This window comes from Carettochelys insculpta, chromosome 4, assembly GCF_033958435.1.
Source record: "Carettochelys insculpta isolate YL-2023 chromosome 4, ASM3395843v1, whole genome shotgun sequence".
Taxonomy (NCBI): domain Eukaryota; kingdom Metazoa; phylum Chordata; order Testudines; family Carettochelyidae; genus Carettochelys; species Carettochelys insculpta.
Genome location: NC_134140.1, coordinates 88754646 through 88771188, shown reverse-complemented (window position 1 = coordinate 88771188; position 16543 = coordinate 88754646). Strand labels below are relative to the sequence as shown.

General features: G+C 38.9%; 1 protein-coding gene across 2 annotated transcripts in view; it reads right to left on the bottom strand.

Moving 5' to 3' along the window:
* Window positions 1-5884: 5884 nt before the first annotated feature.
* Window positions 5885-16543, bottom strand: part of INPP4B (inositol polyphosphate-4-phosphatase type II B) — a 295449-nt gene continuing 284790 nt past the window's right edge. For both annotated transcript variants that reach the window (XM_074991914.1, XM_074991915.1), the window contains one exon: window positions 5885-8322. In XM_074991914.1, coding sequence (XP_074848015.1) covers window positions 8190-8322 — 133 coding nt within the window. In that variant the 3' untranslated portion in view covers window positions 5885-8189. The remainder of the gene's footprint in view (window positions 8323-16543) is intronic.

The following is a 16543-nucleotide window of genomic DNA, read 5'->3' as shown; positions in this document are numbered from 1 at the left end:
TAATCTCTACAGGAGGTACTGAACTGATGGCACAGAAATGCCAATCACAGCACAGTTGTTTGAATTTTTAGGGTTCCTTATGGTGAAAGTAAGTTAATTCCATGTCTACCATCCCAATTAATTTCTCTACAGGTCAGCAGTGATGTAGATCTTTTTACTATTACTTATTGTTAACAAATATAAAACCTACCTTATTCTTGGTGAAAAACTGCTACAACTGGGAATAGGTAAGAATTATTAATCCACCATCATTGATGTTACTAGTATTACATTTTGGACATCCTTGGATGCTACATGCTCTCTCAGAGCTTGATCTTGGAAAGCACGCAGCACTTTTAGCTCCTGTTGACACATATGTGAAATGAAACCCTCTGAGGAAGCATTCAGCTCCTTATAGAATCTGCCCCTTAGACCCTGTTACTTTGATGGAAATGCAAAATGAATAGCAAAACACAAAAAAAGTCTGAAACATAAAAAATAAAAGTTACATTTATTTAAATAAAACTATACACACAATGTACAATGGATATGGCTTATAAACAGCAACAAAACAAAAATGGTAGTTCCTGAAGTACAAAGATTAAAAAAAAGCCTACCTGTGCTTCAGTTTCTCTGAGTAAGTACACATTTTTGTTAGTCTTGCTTGTACTAGGAGTCACACTGATTAACGAAAGCCGCATTTGACCATGACAATTATACTGGAATAGCTACACATCAGGAAAACAACCAGTGATTGTACAATTACTTTCACAAAAATTTTAAAGTGAGGCTCCTTGTCTAAATTTAAAGCACAGAAGATAAAACTGCAATGTATTACAAATGCCATCTCCCAGATGCTCATATACAGGCCACGGGAAGGCAATCAGATCTGTACTGTCCCACCCTTCTCCAAATGCCAAAACCCCCCAGCCACTGTATTACAATGCTTCATCGCCATTTTTCCTTCCCTGTCCTACAGCCTTCTAGTGTTTCTGTATGTACTCTTTGGCATTTGGATGTAGTCTCTCACAAATAGGGTTAGGTTTTTTTTTTTGTTGTTTTTTTTTTTTTGTTTTGAATACTGTTTCCTGAGTTTGTGTGGATCAATGGAATTTTTCAGTCTTAGAAATTTGGTAAGGTTCTGTAGCCTCTTTTTCTGTGATACATTACTTACTTGGAAGATTTTTTTTTTAGCAAAAGGGAAAAATAAAAGTTTTAGAGAATATGCTGTATTCCCTAGCAATGCGAAGCAAACCACAGTTGATGTGTTAGTGGTTTTCTAACTTTTTTTTTACCGGTCACTTCATGAAGCCAGCTTCTGAATGCAATCCCCTCCTCTTATAAATTAAAACCTTTTTATTACAGTTAACGCTATTTTAAATGCTGGAAGTGAAGCAGGATTGGGGAGTGGAGGCTGGCTGCTCACAACCCTTCATAACCCCCAGTATGAGAACCTCCTGTGTGATATGATTAAAGAAAAACAGCATACCAATCAGTATTGTAAACCCCTGGAAAACCATTTCTCTTGCACATGAGGAAGCAATTTTGTAATAATTTTTAATATATGATCTTCTAGATCCATTTCCCTTTTCCCTTTTAAACAATTATAAATTATTTAGGGCTTTTTGTGCAACTGGAAACATCTGCTTGAATGCACAGCTCTTTTTAAAAATGAGGAGATAAAAGTAAATGTGCTGTTCATATCTGAGAGCAGTGCCAACATGCCCTCTCTTTATGGCAATAAAGCATAAATATAGACACTAATGGGTTTAAGTTCACCGCAGAGTCATCTGGTGCAAAATAAATCTAAAGCTGACAGCCAGCTACATGCACTCAACCGAGTAATTTGTTGAATTTTTTCAATATCATTAAGAATTGCACATTATGAGATTCAGCATGCCTAGTACTTGGTAAGACCTGATTGTGTACACGTGTGTCAAATATTGTTGCCTGCTCACACCTGAAGCCAAAAAACTGAACAATAAAATTCATAGTGCAAAGAACTTTTACTGATGTTCCTTTCATAGCATTCAACTTGCTCTTTATATTTCTGGTTCTTTAGAGTACACAGATTCCTAATGTTTTAGCAGACACAGCATCATATAGACATAATCGGATTAGAAATGTTGTCTGTACTCTTATAATTCCAGAAAGGTTAAACTATAAACATTTACTATTAAAGGTATTTTCTTACCTCACTTGAAGATTGCAGAAGACCTGCCTATACAAAACATCAGTCCTGTGCCTATACTGAACAGATGTTTTACAGCTATCACAGAGAAAACGTGTTAAGGTTGCAACTTCTATGCTAACCTAAAATACAAAAATAGACACCAGTGCTCTGTGCAAGCATTCAATGTGGGCAGCCATTTTGTTCAAGTTTCACTGAGTCAAATCCTGATGATCTTATGCAAGCAAGTTCTACCAGTGGCTTTATTCACATGAATAAGACAAGCAGAGTTTGGTCTTAAATGCCAGATACATATACCCTTTTAAGCCTAATTGTTTTCTATTCCTCGAAAGACTGGCTCTCAAAATAGAAGATTTCATTCCTTACAAAAGTTTTTAAAATATAAAGGCTGAACATAGTAATAACTCTGCCATTAAGATGTGTCACTTCTCTTCATTAATACATTAGTAAACAGTGCAGTTTGCTCATGAAAAAAATCAATTTTCTCAGAATTACTCCTCCAATATGAAGTCCCTCTGTCTTGAATCAATATGTTGTACTTCGTAACAGTAGCAAAGGATGGTTTGTATTCATAAAATCCAGGCTGAAGAATACTTAGTTTTATACCTGTAATTATCCCACTACACAGGTTTGGAGACAGATCCTCAGCTTTTGTGAACAGTCAGAGGCCCCTTGGTGCTGTGTCAGTGTGTTTTCTGTAAGTCTTCTGAATCTATAAACATTTGTTCCAAATCAAAAGCTTGGCATGCAAAGCTTCTGCCTTGCCTAAAATATTCTATTTGTAAATACCAAAACACTATTGTGCCCGGTCCTGTTTCAGTGCACAGTGCTGTGTGGTTTTTTTAAAAATACGATTTGGGAATTAGTAACACTTAAAAAAATAACTGGGGATAATGTTTAAGGTTCAAATGTATGTGAAATTGTTTATTATAATAGTTTAAGACCTTTCTTGGCCATGACTGCTCGAGGTTCACTGTTTAAAATAACGTAATTAAATACAATATGATCATGGCACAGCAGTAATTCAGAGCCAAAATGTTTTTAAAAGATCACAAGATTGTGATATAAAATATAGAGAAAAAGACCTTGAAACATTCCTTTTCCATTCTATAGAATTTAACATGGATAATGTCAGTGGGGTTTACAAAAATTACTCTAACAACCTACAGACTATAATAGAGAATGATATCTTTCCACAGAATTTTGTACATTGGTTTAAAATTCTATAAAAAGCTGTAATTTTCCAGCAAGTTCGATACTGTAACCCCCCTGAGTTACACACAGATTGCGTTCCTGGGCAACCACGTGTAAGTTAAATTTTGTGCAAATCGAGGAAACTGGGAAACTGACCAGCACTGGTCAGTTTCCTGGCTCCCAGGACTGGTGGGGAGCTGTGAACCAGCTGGTAGGATGGCTCCTGGCTCCCAACCGCTTATAAGAATCAAGACACTAACCAGTTTCCTGGCTCCAGCAAGCCAAGGGGAGCTGAGAGCCAGGCTGCCATCTGGTTTGCAGGTCCCCACCACTCACGATTTCAACTTGTGTTAATCCAAATAATGTGCAAGTTGAAATCGCATAAATAGGGTTTTTACTGTAGAGTTAATTTACAAAGAAAGCATGAGAATACAGGCTGAAGCCCCTAATGGACAGAACCCAGTAATTTTTTAAAATATAACCATAGCAAATAGGATGTTGAGCTCACAGCACATGTGGCAGGTAGCCTGACAGGCTAGATTGTAACATCGCTAAGGAAGACTTTGGTTCAGTAAATCCAAATTAAGATTTTATATGGCTCAATTCTGTAATGGTTAAATATCCATGTACAAATACAGATCTACAGGTTATAATGCAATGGTTATCCATCAGTAAATTATATAATAATAACAAAAGGAACACAATGCCTTCTGTTCTCTGTGGCTCACTCTGGTCTAATGGGCATATAATAAATAAAATAAACTTCTAAATACATATTTAGCAATCAAATAAGACAGTGCCAAAGAAGACGTGTGTGAATAAACCATACAAGTACCACAATATTATTTAAATGCCAGTGATACCTGCTTTCAATAAGCTGTCTCAAGTACATTTATGGCGTGGGTGACAGCCTGACCTCTCTAAAGTCAATGGGAGCTGGGGCCAGAATTTCAACTCATGTATTTAAGAATATGTTAGCTTTCAAATATTTAGGCAGACATGTAAATTTTACTAACATGACTGCTCATTTTCCTCAGGTTACATGAGCACGTTTGTCAGATTACAGTCAAATATACGTTTTTTATTACATTATACCACATATCTAAATGAATTGGAAGTATAATGTAGCAGTTCATTATATTAACGGCAGGGATGGTGGCTGTGGTTACCTTTGTTTTGACAAAATTCTGAATTTTGTAATTACACTTTGCCTACATTATCTTAAACTTCCACTCAATTTTTACTTTTCTTCCTGCCCTAAATTCTTTATTTCAAAAGTGCAGAGGGCAAATGAACATCAGTCATCAATGAATGATTTTGTTTTTGGTTGGGGGATAGGGAAAATAGAATTAACTGTCTTTACAAGGCCTCACAGAACAAAAAAAAAACAGTCATGTAGCACTTTAAAGACTAACACAATAATGTATTAACAAAACAAAAAAAGCAGTCAAGTAGCACGTTACAGACTACCAAAATAATTTTATTAGGTGAGACTCAATATTGAATGTGTTCTGGTATGGCTATGGTCTGAAGAAGTGGGTCTGTCCCACAAAAGCTCACCTAATAAATTAGTTTGCTAGTCTTTTTAAGTGCTCCTTTACTGCTTGTTTGTTTTGATAGTATATCGACTAGCATGGCTCCCTTGCTCTTACTATTCAATAAAGTGATGAGCTTTGGTGGGACAGCCCCACTTCTTCAGAGTAGGACATTCTGATGAAAATAAAAATGTGCTACCATGAGAATTTAATAGAAATTTAAAAAAAAAAAAGAAATGAAAAGTGAGAAATCAGCTAAATAGGGCAAAGGATGGGGAAGAGAGGGAAGAAAATTACTTAGTGTCTATTAAGTGACTTGCTTGGGACTACTATGAATGGGGAAAGTGTCAAAGATCAAAATATCAAAGATGGGGAAAGTGTCCCCTGTAATGTATAAGGTAATTGTTATCTCTATTGAGACCTATGCACAAAGTGTCAAATTTGAGAATAAACTTCAGTTCACGTGTCGCCCTTTCTAATCTGGTGTTAAAGGCTGGTTTTTTTTTAGGATGCAGAATTTTCAGGTCTTTAATGCTCTGGCCTGCTCCATTGAATTGCATACTGTCAGGTTTGTGTGTATGCAGATGCCTGATGTCTGATTGTGTCCATTCATTCTTTGGCAAAAATGAGTGTCTAGTCTGTCCCATATACATAGTAGAGGAGCATTGCTGGCACATGATGACATATATAAGATTAAAGACTCTGGCGTCACCATTACTGGACCTAACCGCATCAGTTACATGATCAGGGGCTCATATTCCTGTTCCTCCACTAACATTATATATATGCCATCATATAGCTACACACACACACACACACAGATTTTTATACAGTAATGCCAAAATCTACATGAGGATTGTGTGCCCATGCCCTCTCGCATGCCTTGAATTTTGCATAAGTCGTGGGGGGGGGGGGGGGGAACGGAATTTTTTCCCCCAGTGGAATGTACATTCTGCAGCAGGGGCACCTGGAGCTCCTTCTGAAAGGTAAGTCCTGGGGTGTGGGGGGGGGCAGTTGGGGAGGGTTAAGCCTGGCGGTGGATTGGGTCTGTGGGGGAGGGGGGATGGCGGGGGGGGGCGGAGCTAGAGCCACACACGGGGGTGGTGAGCTGGGGCTGTGCTCAGGGGTTGAACCGGTGCCGCACTCAGAGGGTTTGAATCAGGGTTGGGTGGGAGGGAAAGGGTTGAGCTGGAGCCACATGTGAAGGGGGGTGACCCAGCGTTGGAGCCAGAGAGCCACACGTGGGTTGTGAGCGGGGCTGGGAGTTGGGGTTGAATCCAGGCTGTGTGTGAGACAGGGCTGAAGGAGCAGGATTTCGAGTTGTGCTTAACTCGCATTAATGTGAGTTAAGTGCAACTCAAAATCATGCATTTTGAAGGTTTACTGTACAGAGAGTTTATTCTCAAGTGCAACACTTGTGCCTAGGTCTTAATAGCCATAGCAGTTACCTTACAAGGACAGTTTCCCCATCTTTGATATTCATAAAGATCTCAGGCAAGCCACTTAACAGACACTTGCAGTAAGTAATTTTCTTCCCTCTCTTCCCCGTCCTTTGCAGCCTCCCTCCTTTTGTCCTATGTAGCTGCTTCGTCAGTTATTTTATTTTTTCTATCTTTCTGTTAAATTCTTGTTGTACCAGTTTACTTTCATCAGAATTTCCAGATCTGAAGAAGTGGGTCTGTCCCACGAAAGCTCATCACCTAATAAATTATTTTGTTAGTCTTTTAAAGTGGTCACATGACTGCTTTTTTGTTTTGTGAGGATACAGACTCACACAGCTACCTCTCTGTGATTATAAACCCTGTAATGCCTACAAGACAAATTGAGGAGCGGCAAAATCCCTATTGAGAGAGTATCCTTTGCCAACATATTGCATTACACAGATAGAGCTAACTGGCCACAATGTAGCATGCTAAGGAGTACCTACCCCCATTATTATACTTATTTTGGGCTTGATGCTGCATCAAAATTAAAACCATATATGTCTACAATTCCACTCTAAAGAACTATGTTATCTCTACTACATAGGAATCATATCAGCCAGCACTAAATAAAGGCACATTTTAGGCTTCACTATGCACAGAAACACTAGAGCTATGTCTACACTAGAGAGATCTTTCAAAAGAAGTATTTCCAGAAGACCTCTTCTGAAAGAACTTATTCTGAAAGAGCGCATCCACACACAAAAAAGTGGATCAACAGTGTGATCTGCTCTTTCGAAAGAAAGGGTCCACACAGCCCACCCACTGTTTCAAAAGAACGACCCAGAGATTGAAAAATTAGGCCCCATGAGGACTGCTCTTTTGTAAGAAGGGCCCTGAGGAGCAGCTACTTTCATTTTCTTTTGGAAGACAATTTCAAAAGGGGGTGCTCTTCCTGAAATGGGCTAGTAAGAGTTATTTTTGAAAGGAACACCACATTCTTTCGATTTACATTCAAAAGAACGCTTCTTGTTTATAGATGTTCCACAGGATCTTTCAAAAGAACCCCCTTCAATTGAAAGAACTTGCTAGTGTAGACGTGGCCTCAGTGAAGTATACGGGCAAATACGGGTCACTGTATTCATACAGGTAATTCCTCTGATACCACTGGGACTAGCAAAAAATGCCAAGAATAACACATCCACCTGACACTGTCGACGCAGAATGCATTTACCAGATTATAAATGGTAGTTATTAAAATTACATTATGTAATTATCAAACTTCAAACTACAATCTACAATTACCAAGCTTCTACAGAGAAGCAGAATGTAATTACCAAATTTAAGACTGGCCAAGAAACCGGGATTAACATGCTTTGTAAAGAATGTCACAGAGTCTTTGACCAAAAGGGACTGGGATCTTTGTTTTATCCCAATGCAAAAGACACCGTCTCCAGCAGGATGGTCTCTCTTCATGAAGTACTTGGGTATACTATCAGTACAGACCCGCATGGCTGTGCCCCCCACCCCAGTGGAATCACTAAACATAAATTACTGTAGCAATCTGCATTTTCCTTCTTGGTCTTCCATCAAACAACTTTTGAGGTTCAATTTTACTACTTTATGGAATCTGAATAAGTTACAGCCTAGCATTGAAGTCTGCATATGCTTGGTTTTCAGAACACTCAAGCAGTAATTGAGGTTTTCTTTCATAATAACTGACCAGTTATTTCAATCTAAAATAGGTCCACTGATAGTCAACCAAGATAACTCCTAGTTTTGTTACACCCTCCCAAATCATGACACAGGAACAACAATTATTATATTATCTAATGAGTATCAATGTGTGTTTCTTATTACATTGTACACTTAGGTATCAGCTTTTCCATATGTCCCTTCAGGTGGTCTGTAGTACTTTGGGAAAGCCATCAGCTGTATCATGTTGAATGCATACTTTCTGCATTTGATATTCTTCAGTACATTCTCTATGCGGCATCCTTCTCTGGTGAAAGGGGAAAAAGTACAACTTCATGAAACAGAATAAATAAATATGTTTTATTTCTTCATTGCAGAGTTGCAGCAACAGTTGAAGTAAAAATAACAAAAGATTCAAATCTACATTTTTGTTTTTCCACAAGTGATGATACATCTTACAAAATTAAATCCAAGGCCAGCCCCAACACAGTTATTGCCCTCAGAAATACACAATGAGTATGTTATATTTGCCCCCTAAGTTTTAATTAAAGTTTCATAAATTTTTTTAAATAATTTATTTAATGATACATTTTCACATTAACTTTAGAAATATATTTGCCTCTTAAATCCTTTCACAAGATTTCTTCAGCCTTTTTTACTGTATGCATTGAAGTCTACATGTAGCCCTAAATACACAGGTTCTAGGAGTAAGGCATTTTATTTAGTCTGGCCCTGTAGATTTGTAAAGGAAATTTTCACCTCTAGTATATTTCAATATGTTTAGCTTTGCAATGAGGAAAAAGTCAAAAAAACCAAAAAGGCTTTCCAAACAGCCTAACCCAAATGTCTTCTTTACTAAGGAAGGATGCTTGTTTACATACAGTACAAAAGTCACACCTGCCAAATTGGTGCCTCAAGACATAAACAAAACTTTGTTAAAAAGAATATAAAAGTGTCTTGAAAGCAAAAGCAGCAAATGTAACCAAAGCAACAGTTACAGACAGGTTAATTTAATTACAAAACAGAACTCATTCTACCTCCATATAATTACTTGACAGAAGAGGGTTAGTTGAAGCAATGTAGTAACATAACCTAGTGGTTAAAACAAACAAGATTCTATCAGTGAATAAATAACACAAAAAAAGTAGCACAATGAAAATTAATTTGACAAACTGTCCCATCCATTATTATTGGATCAGGTTAGTTTGTATTGTGCACAATCACTTTTGATATATATGACCTTTCTTTGAGCTAGTTACGTGGGAAAGCTTTACCATGACCAAAAAGAGGAAATGAACTAATTTAATGCATAGTATATTTCTTAGACTTCAGGAAAAAAAATGAAAACACTATACAGTTTAGACATTTGTATCCTAAAGACAAATCCTGTGAGACTGAAACTGTAGAAATATTACAGCATATTTCTTTTATTTTTAAATTAATTTGTTACTGTTTGTAGAAAAGAAAGGAACACGAGTGAAGTTTATTGATATTTGGCTAAAAGTAAAGCAAGACTTAAGATAAGCCACACAACCAGCAAGTGTGAGCTGACAAGCAGCAAGGCGACAGGATAGAAGTGACGAGAAGTTGGCTTGTTATCAGTTAGACAGCCTGTTTCGGGATCATCCGACTCATTCAGTGCTCCCTGGTTTTGTCTGCTGTTAAACAGGGGAAGTTAGGAACACACAGAATAGCATTTAAATAGCAAAGAAAGTCAATATTTAGGTATTCTGACAACAAAGAGACACTAAACATGGCCAATTGTTACAGTGGATTTATGCGAAATAATTGCAAACATTTTACTCTGTTCTCCACTCAAATGGGAAGCACAGCAAACTAGCTAACTAGCTGTCTATTGTTTTAAAAAGCTTTAAAAGTGTGTTTAAGTGACATTCATGAGTTAGAGGCCCTTAATAACAAAAATGTAATGAGCTAGACTGCAACTAAGACAAACACATGAAATTGATCTGTAGTGAAATAAATGAATGGCCTCAGAAAGGAAAAACAACAACATGGTATGTCACAATGTGACACCAAGCAAAGCAGTGTCTCTGTGGTGCTCACATTTTTGTAATCCACTCCACCTTCACCATCAGCTTCTTGTACATGGGATGTTTTTTGAAACAATTCAGTTATTTTTTATTTTTGGTTCTTTTAAAATAATTGGAACAAAATAAACTTTTTTTTGCTCAACTCAGAAGCACTGTTCACTCCATCTTATGAGCTATATAAATAGTAATATTTTTAATTCAAAGCACAACATTGATGATGTAAGAAAAGGATATTGTATGTTGTTCGGTCAAATGAAGCATGGGCTAATCTGTACTATAGTTTCTTCTGAGTCGTTAAAGGTCATGTTATCTTTACTGCTGTAATACAGACTCACCTTCAAATGACTTTTAAACTTTTCAGCTGTAAACTAGGTAAGTGGCATTATGGAGTCTTCAGCTAAACTTTTCAGTTATATTGTCATAGGCTGTATGATATCATATGCTTTCCCTTGGGCCATGGGTGTAAGTGGAATTAGCTCTTTTGCTATCACCAGAAAGTGCAGTTATGCTGACAGCGGTTTCAAGAGAAATAGAAGGATGAACAAAAACATGCAAATGTGTCAGATTGTACCGGGGCATTTTTCTGATACACCTGCCAGTGCTGCATTGTTTATCATGAAAAAAAGAGACTGAAAAGAAAATGCAGGACCATTATGACACTACACTGAGGCAGTGTCCACACCTGCATGCCTCTTTCAAAAGAGGAATGCAAATGAGGGAAGTCGAAAATGCAACTGAGGCACTGATTTACATGTATTGTGCTTCAGTTGGATCATCTCTTTTTGGAAACAAAAGAGGAAGAAGGGTTCTTTCAAAGATTTTTATTTGCAAAAGAACTCTGGCTACCCTGCTTTTTTTTCTTTCAAAAGACTCTCTTCTGAAGAGAGATGATGCAAATGAAGCATGAGATATGTAAAGCAGTGCCTCCTTTGCTTTTTCGATTTCCCTCATTGGCATTCCTCTTTCGAAAGAGGAATGAAAGTGTAGACACAGCTTGAGCGGGGTGAAAAAGAATGTGGCTGTTGCACCACCTCTCAAAACAGCGCAGCATGCAGGGCCACCAACAGGGAGAGCAAAGGGGGCAGCTGCTCTGGGTCCTGGCCATTTAAAAAGGCTCAGGGCTCCCAGTTGCCAAGGCATCAATGGCAATGGCCAGAGCCCTGAGCCCTTTAAACCTGCTGCTGCTGGGACCTTGCATAGTGTGGTGGGGAGGGTGCTGAGGCTGGCTAGGGGAGACTAGCCTCTACCCTTGCCTCTTCTGGGGTCCCAGAGCCAAGTTCCACCCTCCTCTGGCTCCAGGCCCTGGCAAGTTAGTCATCATTCTTGTTTGCAACTGATTTGTGCAGAGGGATAGCAGAGCCAAACCTTTGTTTCCTTACTGCCTTATGAGAGAGAGAGATAGGGCAGGTATAGTAATATCTTAGCTGGGCAAACAAAAGATATGGCTTCACCCGCTTTGTCTCTCTAACACACCTTGTATAACTATAGTGTATACAAAAATATTAGTGTGATTATACAAAAGTGTGAGGCTCTTGCACTAAAGGTGGTGAAGATTGAAATTATGGCTGGGTATCATGAAAGGGGTTAGCCAAAATTTGTCACAAAATAATTGTGTTTGAAAGTTCAAAGAAACCATGAAATGTTCCAATAGCCCTTCAATTTGGGGATGCAATTCCATATGTCAAAGGATAAAAAGGATTCCCAAAACTATTCTAAACAGTGAAAGGCAAAGGCCCAAACTCCCAACGACTAATGAGAGAAGGACAGGGCTCCTACTGGTATTAATCATTTCAATATGACATGCCCTAAATTACTTTCTTCCCTGGTGCTCTCAAATGCTTATCAATGGCACTTAATGAAAGTAAGAAGATCTAAGCCTAAATTTATACAGACATAAGAAATTAAGCTGATGCAGTAAGCTATGCTGAGTTAGCCTGTATGATAATTTTGATTTATATGGAGAATTCTTTGGGTGCATGCTGTCAATTTATCTTCCCTTCTCACAACTTCCATGGGATCCCCACCAGTCATCCATAACCCCACTGCTCTTTGTCTGTGTGTGACTTCATCTGTTGGTGACCTAATCTTTTCAATTACCATACTCATTCCAGTGAATCAGAGACCTACACTGATTAACAAGCTGTATCTGACTAACCTCTCTACACTGAAATTTATATTTTAGCTAATCTGTCCTGAATACCCCATAATCATCTTTGCAACTGGTTCTATTCATCAATCTCAAGACAGAGGCTGAAGAGAGAGGCCAGTTCATATTCTATTCTTTTGAAATGGTCCAACCGGAACAGAGCTCAAGTACGTTGGTGGGTCAGTTTGCACTGCCATTGCTCATCATTTAGTTGTTCTATGGTACAAAAGTGCCATTCTCAAGGGAAGCCAATGCCTTCTACAGGAAAAGTACTATATTTAAAAAAAATTATTTTAAATGGGTCTGGGTGAGGCAATTTGCATGTTAGAATCCCAGGAATGTGACTCCTTTATTTAGTATGTTTTGTTCTGTTTATTGCCCAGTACCTTAGTGGCATTGTTCTGGTCTTTCAGTCTGGGTCTGTATCGCTCCCTCTAGAATCAATGGAATTCATGTGCACGCATCAGTTGGAATATAACCCATTTGTTCTGTTGCTCAGTCCAATTCCAGTGTAGTAATTGGCACATTGGAGCCCCATGGGGTTTACACCCGGATAACCTAGCATGTTGATTTGCTGACATATAAGCATTCACGCACTAGTGGCCACAGAATGCTAGGTTACGTAGTCTGTACTTATCCCAGCTGCCACCCTTCTAAGTTTGTAATCCTGAATTCTCAGCTTTAATGCTACAGTTTGCCGGAATGGTGTCAGTGATGTAGGAGATGAGTCAGTTTTTCCCCAGGGGACTGGACACGAGTCAGGCAGATAAAAACTAAAGACCTATCCAAAGCCTTCTGGTGTCCAAGGGAAAACCCTGACTGACTTCAGAGTAAGACACTCTTTCATGCCAACTCTCCTATTACTGAGCAGCATCAGTTTTCCAAGGGATGGCTCTTTTAAGATTCTTTTTTTGTTTTGTTCTGTTTTGTTTTGATTTTTTGCTTATTGGGAAAGATAACAGTGCTACATAACTGAATGGCATTAAAAACAAGTACTAATTTCTGCTGACAGAAATTGTTCAGGAATTCAGTTGAAACATTGTGCTCCATGGAAAAAAAGCAAGAGCTTAATTCATAAGCATAGTGCAAAGGACTGAGAGGGTGCTGAATGCTGCAGTCCATCCCAGCATAAATTAGAATTGCAGAGGGCAGATTTTACTTATAGTCTGGCCAGAAGTTCCCATCAGCAGAATAAGGTGTAACAGCTTTATGCTGCCATTACCCACAATTCCCCATATAAGCACCTCTCTTCTTCCCTTCCAGTCCCTTACTGGATGGCACAAATTGCCTTCCTCAGGTTTGTGCCAGAAGGTAACATCACTATATGGGAAGAGTTCTCCACTGCAAATCTCTGAGCTTCCTTCACTTCATAGCAGAAAGTAACTGAGCAGACTGGAGAATCCAGCTCTCGATAATTAAAAATGCCATTTTAAACAGTGGGGCAAAGTTATTAAGTTTATTAACGTATCTGAATTTATAGCATCAATCTGCTATTGTATCACCAACTCCCAAGGAGAAGTGTTACACTTCGCAATTGTCTTTTACATACATACTGAAACCTAGAAAAGTTGCTTTCAGACAGTGTTGTGAACTTCAATACACACAAACACAATTTTTGAACTTGAATTTCACTGCCAGAAACTTAAATGATCCACCTGTTCCATTTCGGCTCTAGAGTACATCAGGGAATTGTTTTGAGGTTTGACATCTAAAATTTCCTCCTCATCCTAGATTCTCAGTATGTCATCAGCACACAACCCAGGTTTTCTTGAGCACCTCTGAACATGTGCCAAAGAGCAGAGAAGGGGCTTCAATAAGCACAAGTAGGTATTTCAGAGCTGTGTCAAGATGCAATGCTGGTTTTTTTTTAGGATGAAGAGGGTGATGCTTGTTAATCAGTGACACTAGGACAGTGAATAACTTTTCAATCCTGCAACTCTATTATACGTGATTTTATTTTAGATTGTTTTAATTGAGATTTACCACATTGAAGCTTCATCCAAGGGTGTGGTAAGTCCAAAATGTACACCTCTCTCCCAGTATGAATTGCCAGCTTTGCCTTCCACCCATTGGCTCACCTTTCTCTGCTAACTGAAGAGCAATCTAATATAGTTGAACACATCTAGTATTTCTTCACTTTAATCAAGTTACCCCTTAAACTTCTCTATCTTAAGCTAAATAGATTGAACTCCTTGCATCGATTATTGTTAAACATGTTTTCTAATCTAATCAGTCTCATAGCTGTTCTCTGAACACTCTCCACTTTGTCAATATCTTCCTGAATTGTAGACAACAGAACTGGATGCAGTATTCCAGCAATGGGTCACATCAGTGACAAAACCAAAGGCAGAATAACCTCCCTACTCCTACTTGAGATTCACTTGGCAACAATCAGGGCCAAAACCCAACGAGAGAATGGGGTTGAACCAAGAATAAATAGTTAAATCAACTATACAACATGCTTGTGCTATAAAAGTATACCAAGTAAGGTCTTTTGTGAAAACTTGCAATATTCTAAATGACAATCATTATGAGATATGTATGCAGGCTATGGATATGACTTTGTGTATATAGAGAACTGAGCTTACATCATGACAGGGAGCAATTGGACAGGTGTTCACATGCAACCAGATTCAAATGACCCCATTGTCCAGCAAGACAAATACAAGGATGCGCCATTAGAGCTAAAGGAAACACACTGAGACATTCCAACTATGCAATCAAGAAAGGGTTTGACATAGTAGAAGTCTGTCTACACTAAACCATTACTCCACTGAAATGACAACAGTAGCCAGCATTGACAGGAGAGCAGCCCCCACTGACCTTACCACATACGAGACACAGCAGTAAGTATGTTGACTAAGTATAGATTGACAGCATCCCATAGTCCAGAGCTGGCCTAAGCAACCATGAGTCTCCCTGGCCTGGGGGTTGGGGAAGCAGATGAGGGAAAGAGAACAAAGCTAATGAAAAGCAGGATTTTGCCTGGGGTTTTTCATCCAGAAACTTAGATGCAGCCTCCAGGCAGCAAGCAGTCAGTGAAATGATAGATCCCCACTAAAATTACGAGAGAAACTGTTGAAAGGCAGTAGTTATTTTGTACTAGAATAGGGATTTTATCCAATCTAGAAATACAAGGCTTGAAGTAAGTGTATTTGCTGTGTAACTTACACATACTTGCTCTCCCTTAATCTGTAGTTTTTCTGTTACATTGCCCAAGCAGATTTCTATATGCAAACTGCATGGAGTGTGGGGGCCAAAGGAAGCTAGTATTTAGTGATCAGGTTTCAAAATTTTTGGACTGATGAGCCAGATGGGAGAAGTATGAGTGCCTAGCAGTTAGGAACTCAGGAAGGATGGGTTTGGGGAGAGTTGGGAGAGAGGAAGGGCTTTTGCTGATACCAGCTGCTGGTGGAAACCAGGCTGCTAATGGGCAGGCTGCTGAGCAGTGCAGCATTACAATATCCCAGAGTTACAGGGCACATATTCCTTACTGGTCTGGGAGACTCCCACAGTGTCTCACCCCTGCTTATGCATCCAAGGATTACATGACCCCTGTGACCACAGTGCCAACGAGGAGCTCATGTTGAGCTGATTATCCACCATGACTCAAGGTTCCCCCCACCCCAGACTCGCTGCTTCACAGGATAGCGCCTTCACCTCCCTTCCTGGAAGTCTGACCCATGTTCTCTGTTCACAGATGTATACATTTCACCAGACTAAAATGCAGCTCACATTGTGCATAGTTTACCAAACTAACCTGCTTGCTGTCTCTCATAAACCTGTCATCTTCATTATTTCCTATCTCCTCAAAGCTTGTGTCATCTGCACAATTTATCAGTGAGTTTTTAAATACTAAACTAAGGAAAATGGCAGCTCTAGGATTTTCTCTTTGCTACCCTCAATGTGGCAAAATCATGGCAATAGACAGGTAGGAATTCAGGAACAGAATGGGAAGATTTTTCTTAAGCACAATCCAAATCAGGCAGTTATGACTTATGATCAGCAGATCTGGTTTGGATTGTGCTTAATCAAAATCTTCCAGTTCTGCACCTAGTTTCCTATATGTCTATTGCCACGATTTTGCGACATCGAGGTTCCATAATGCTTTGGGATAAAATTCTTCCCACTGAAGTCAACAAGAGTTTTGCCACTGATTTCAACTGAGTCAGGATTGCATTCTAGGTCATCTGTAGCAGCACTGTGGAAAGGGTATTAACCAGGACCATTATCCTGGCTGCTACATGTTCAATCTGAATGCTGTAGCTATAGCAAAAGTAAAAGATCTGATCCCAAACCATAAAGATAATGCATATTTCCTATGTACTGTA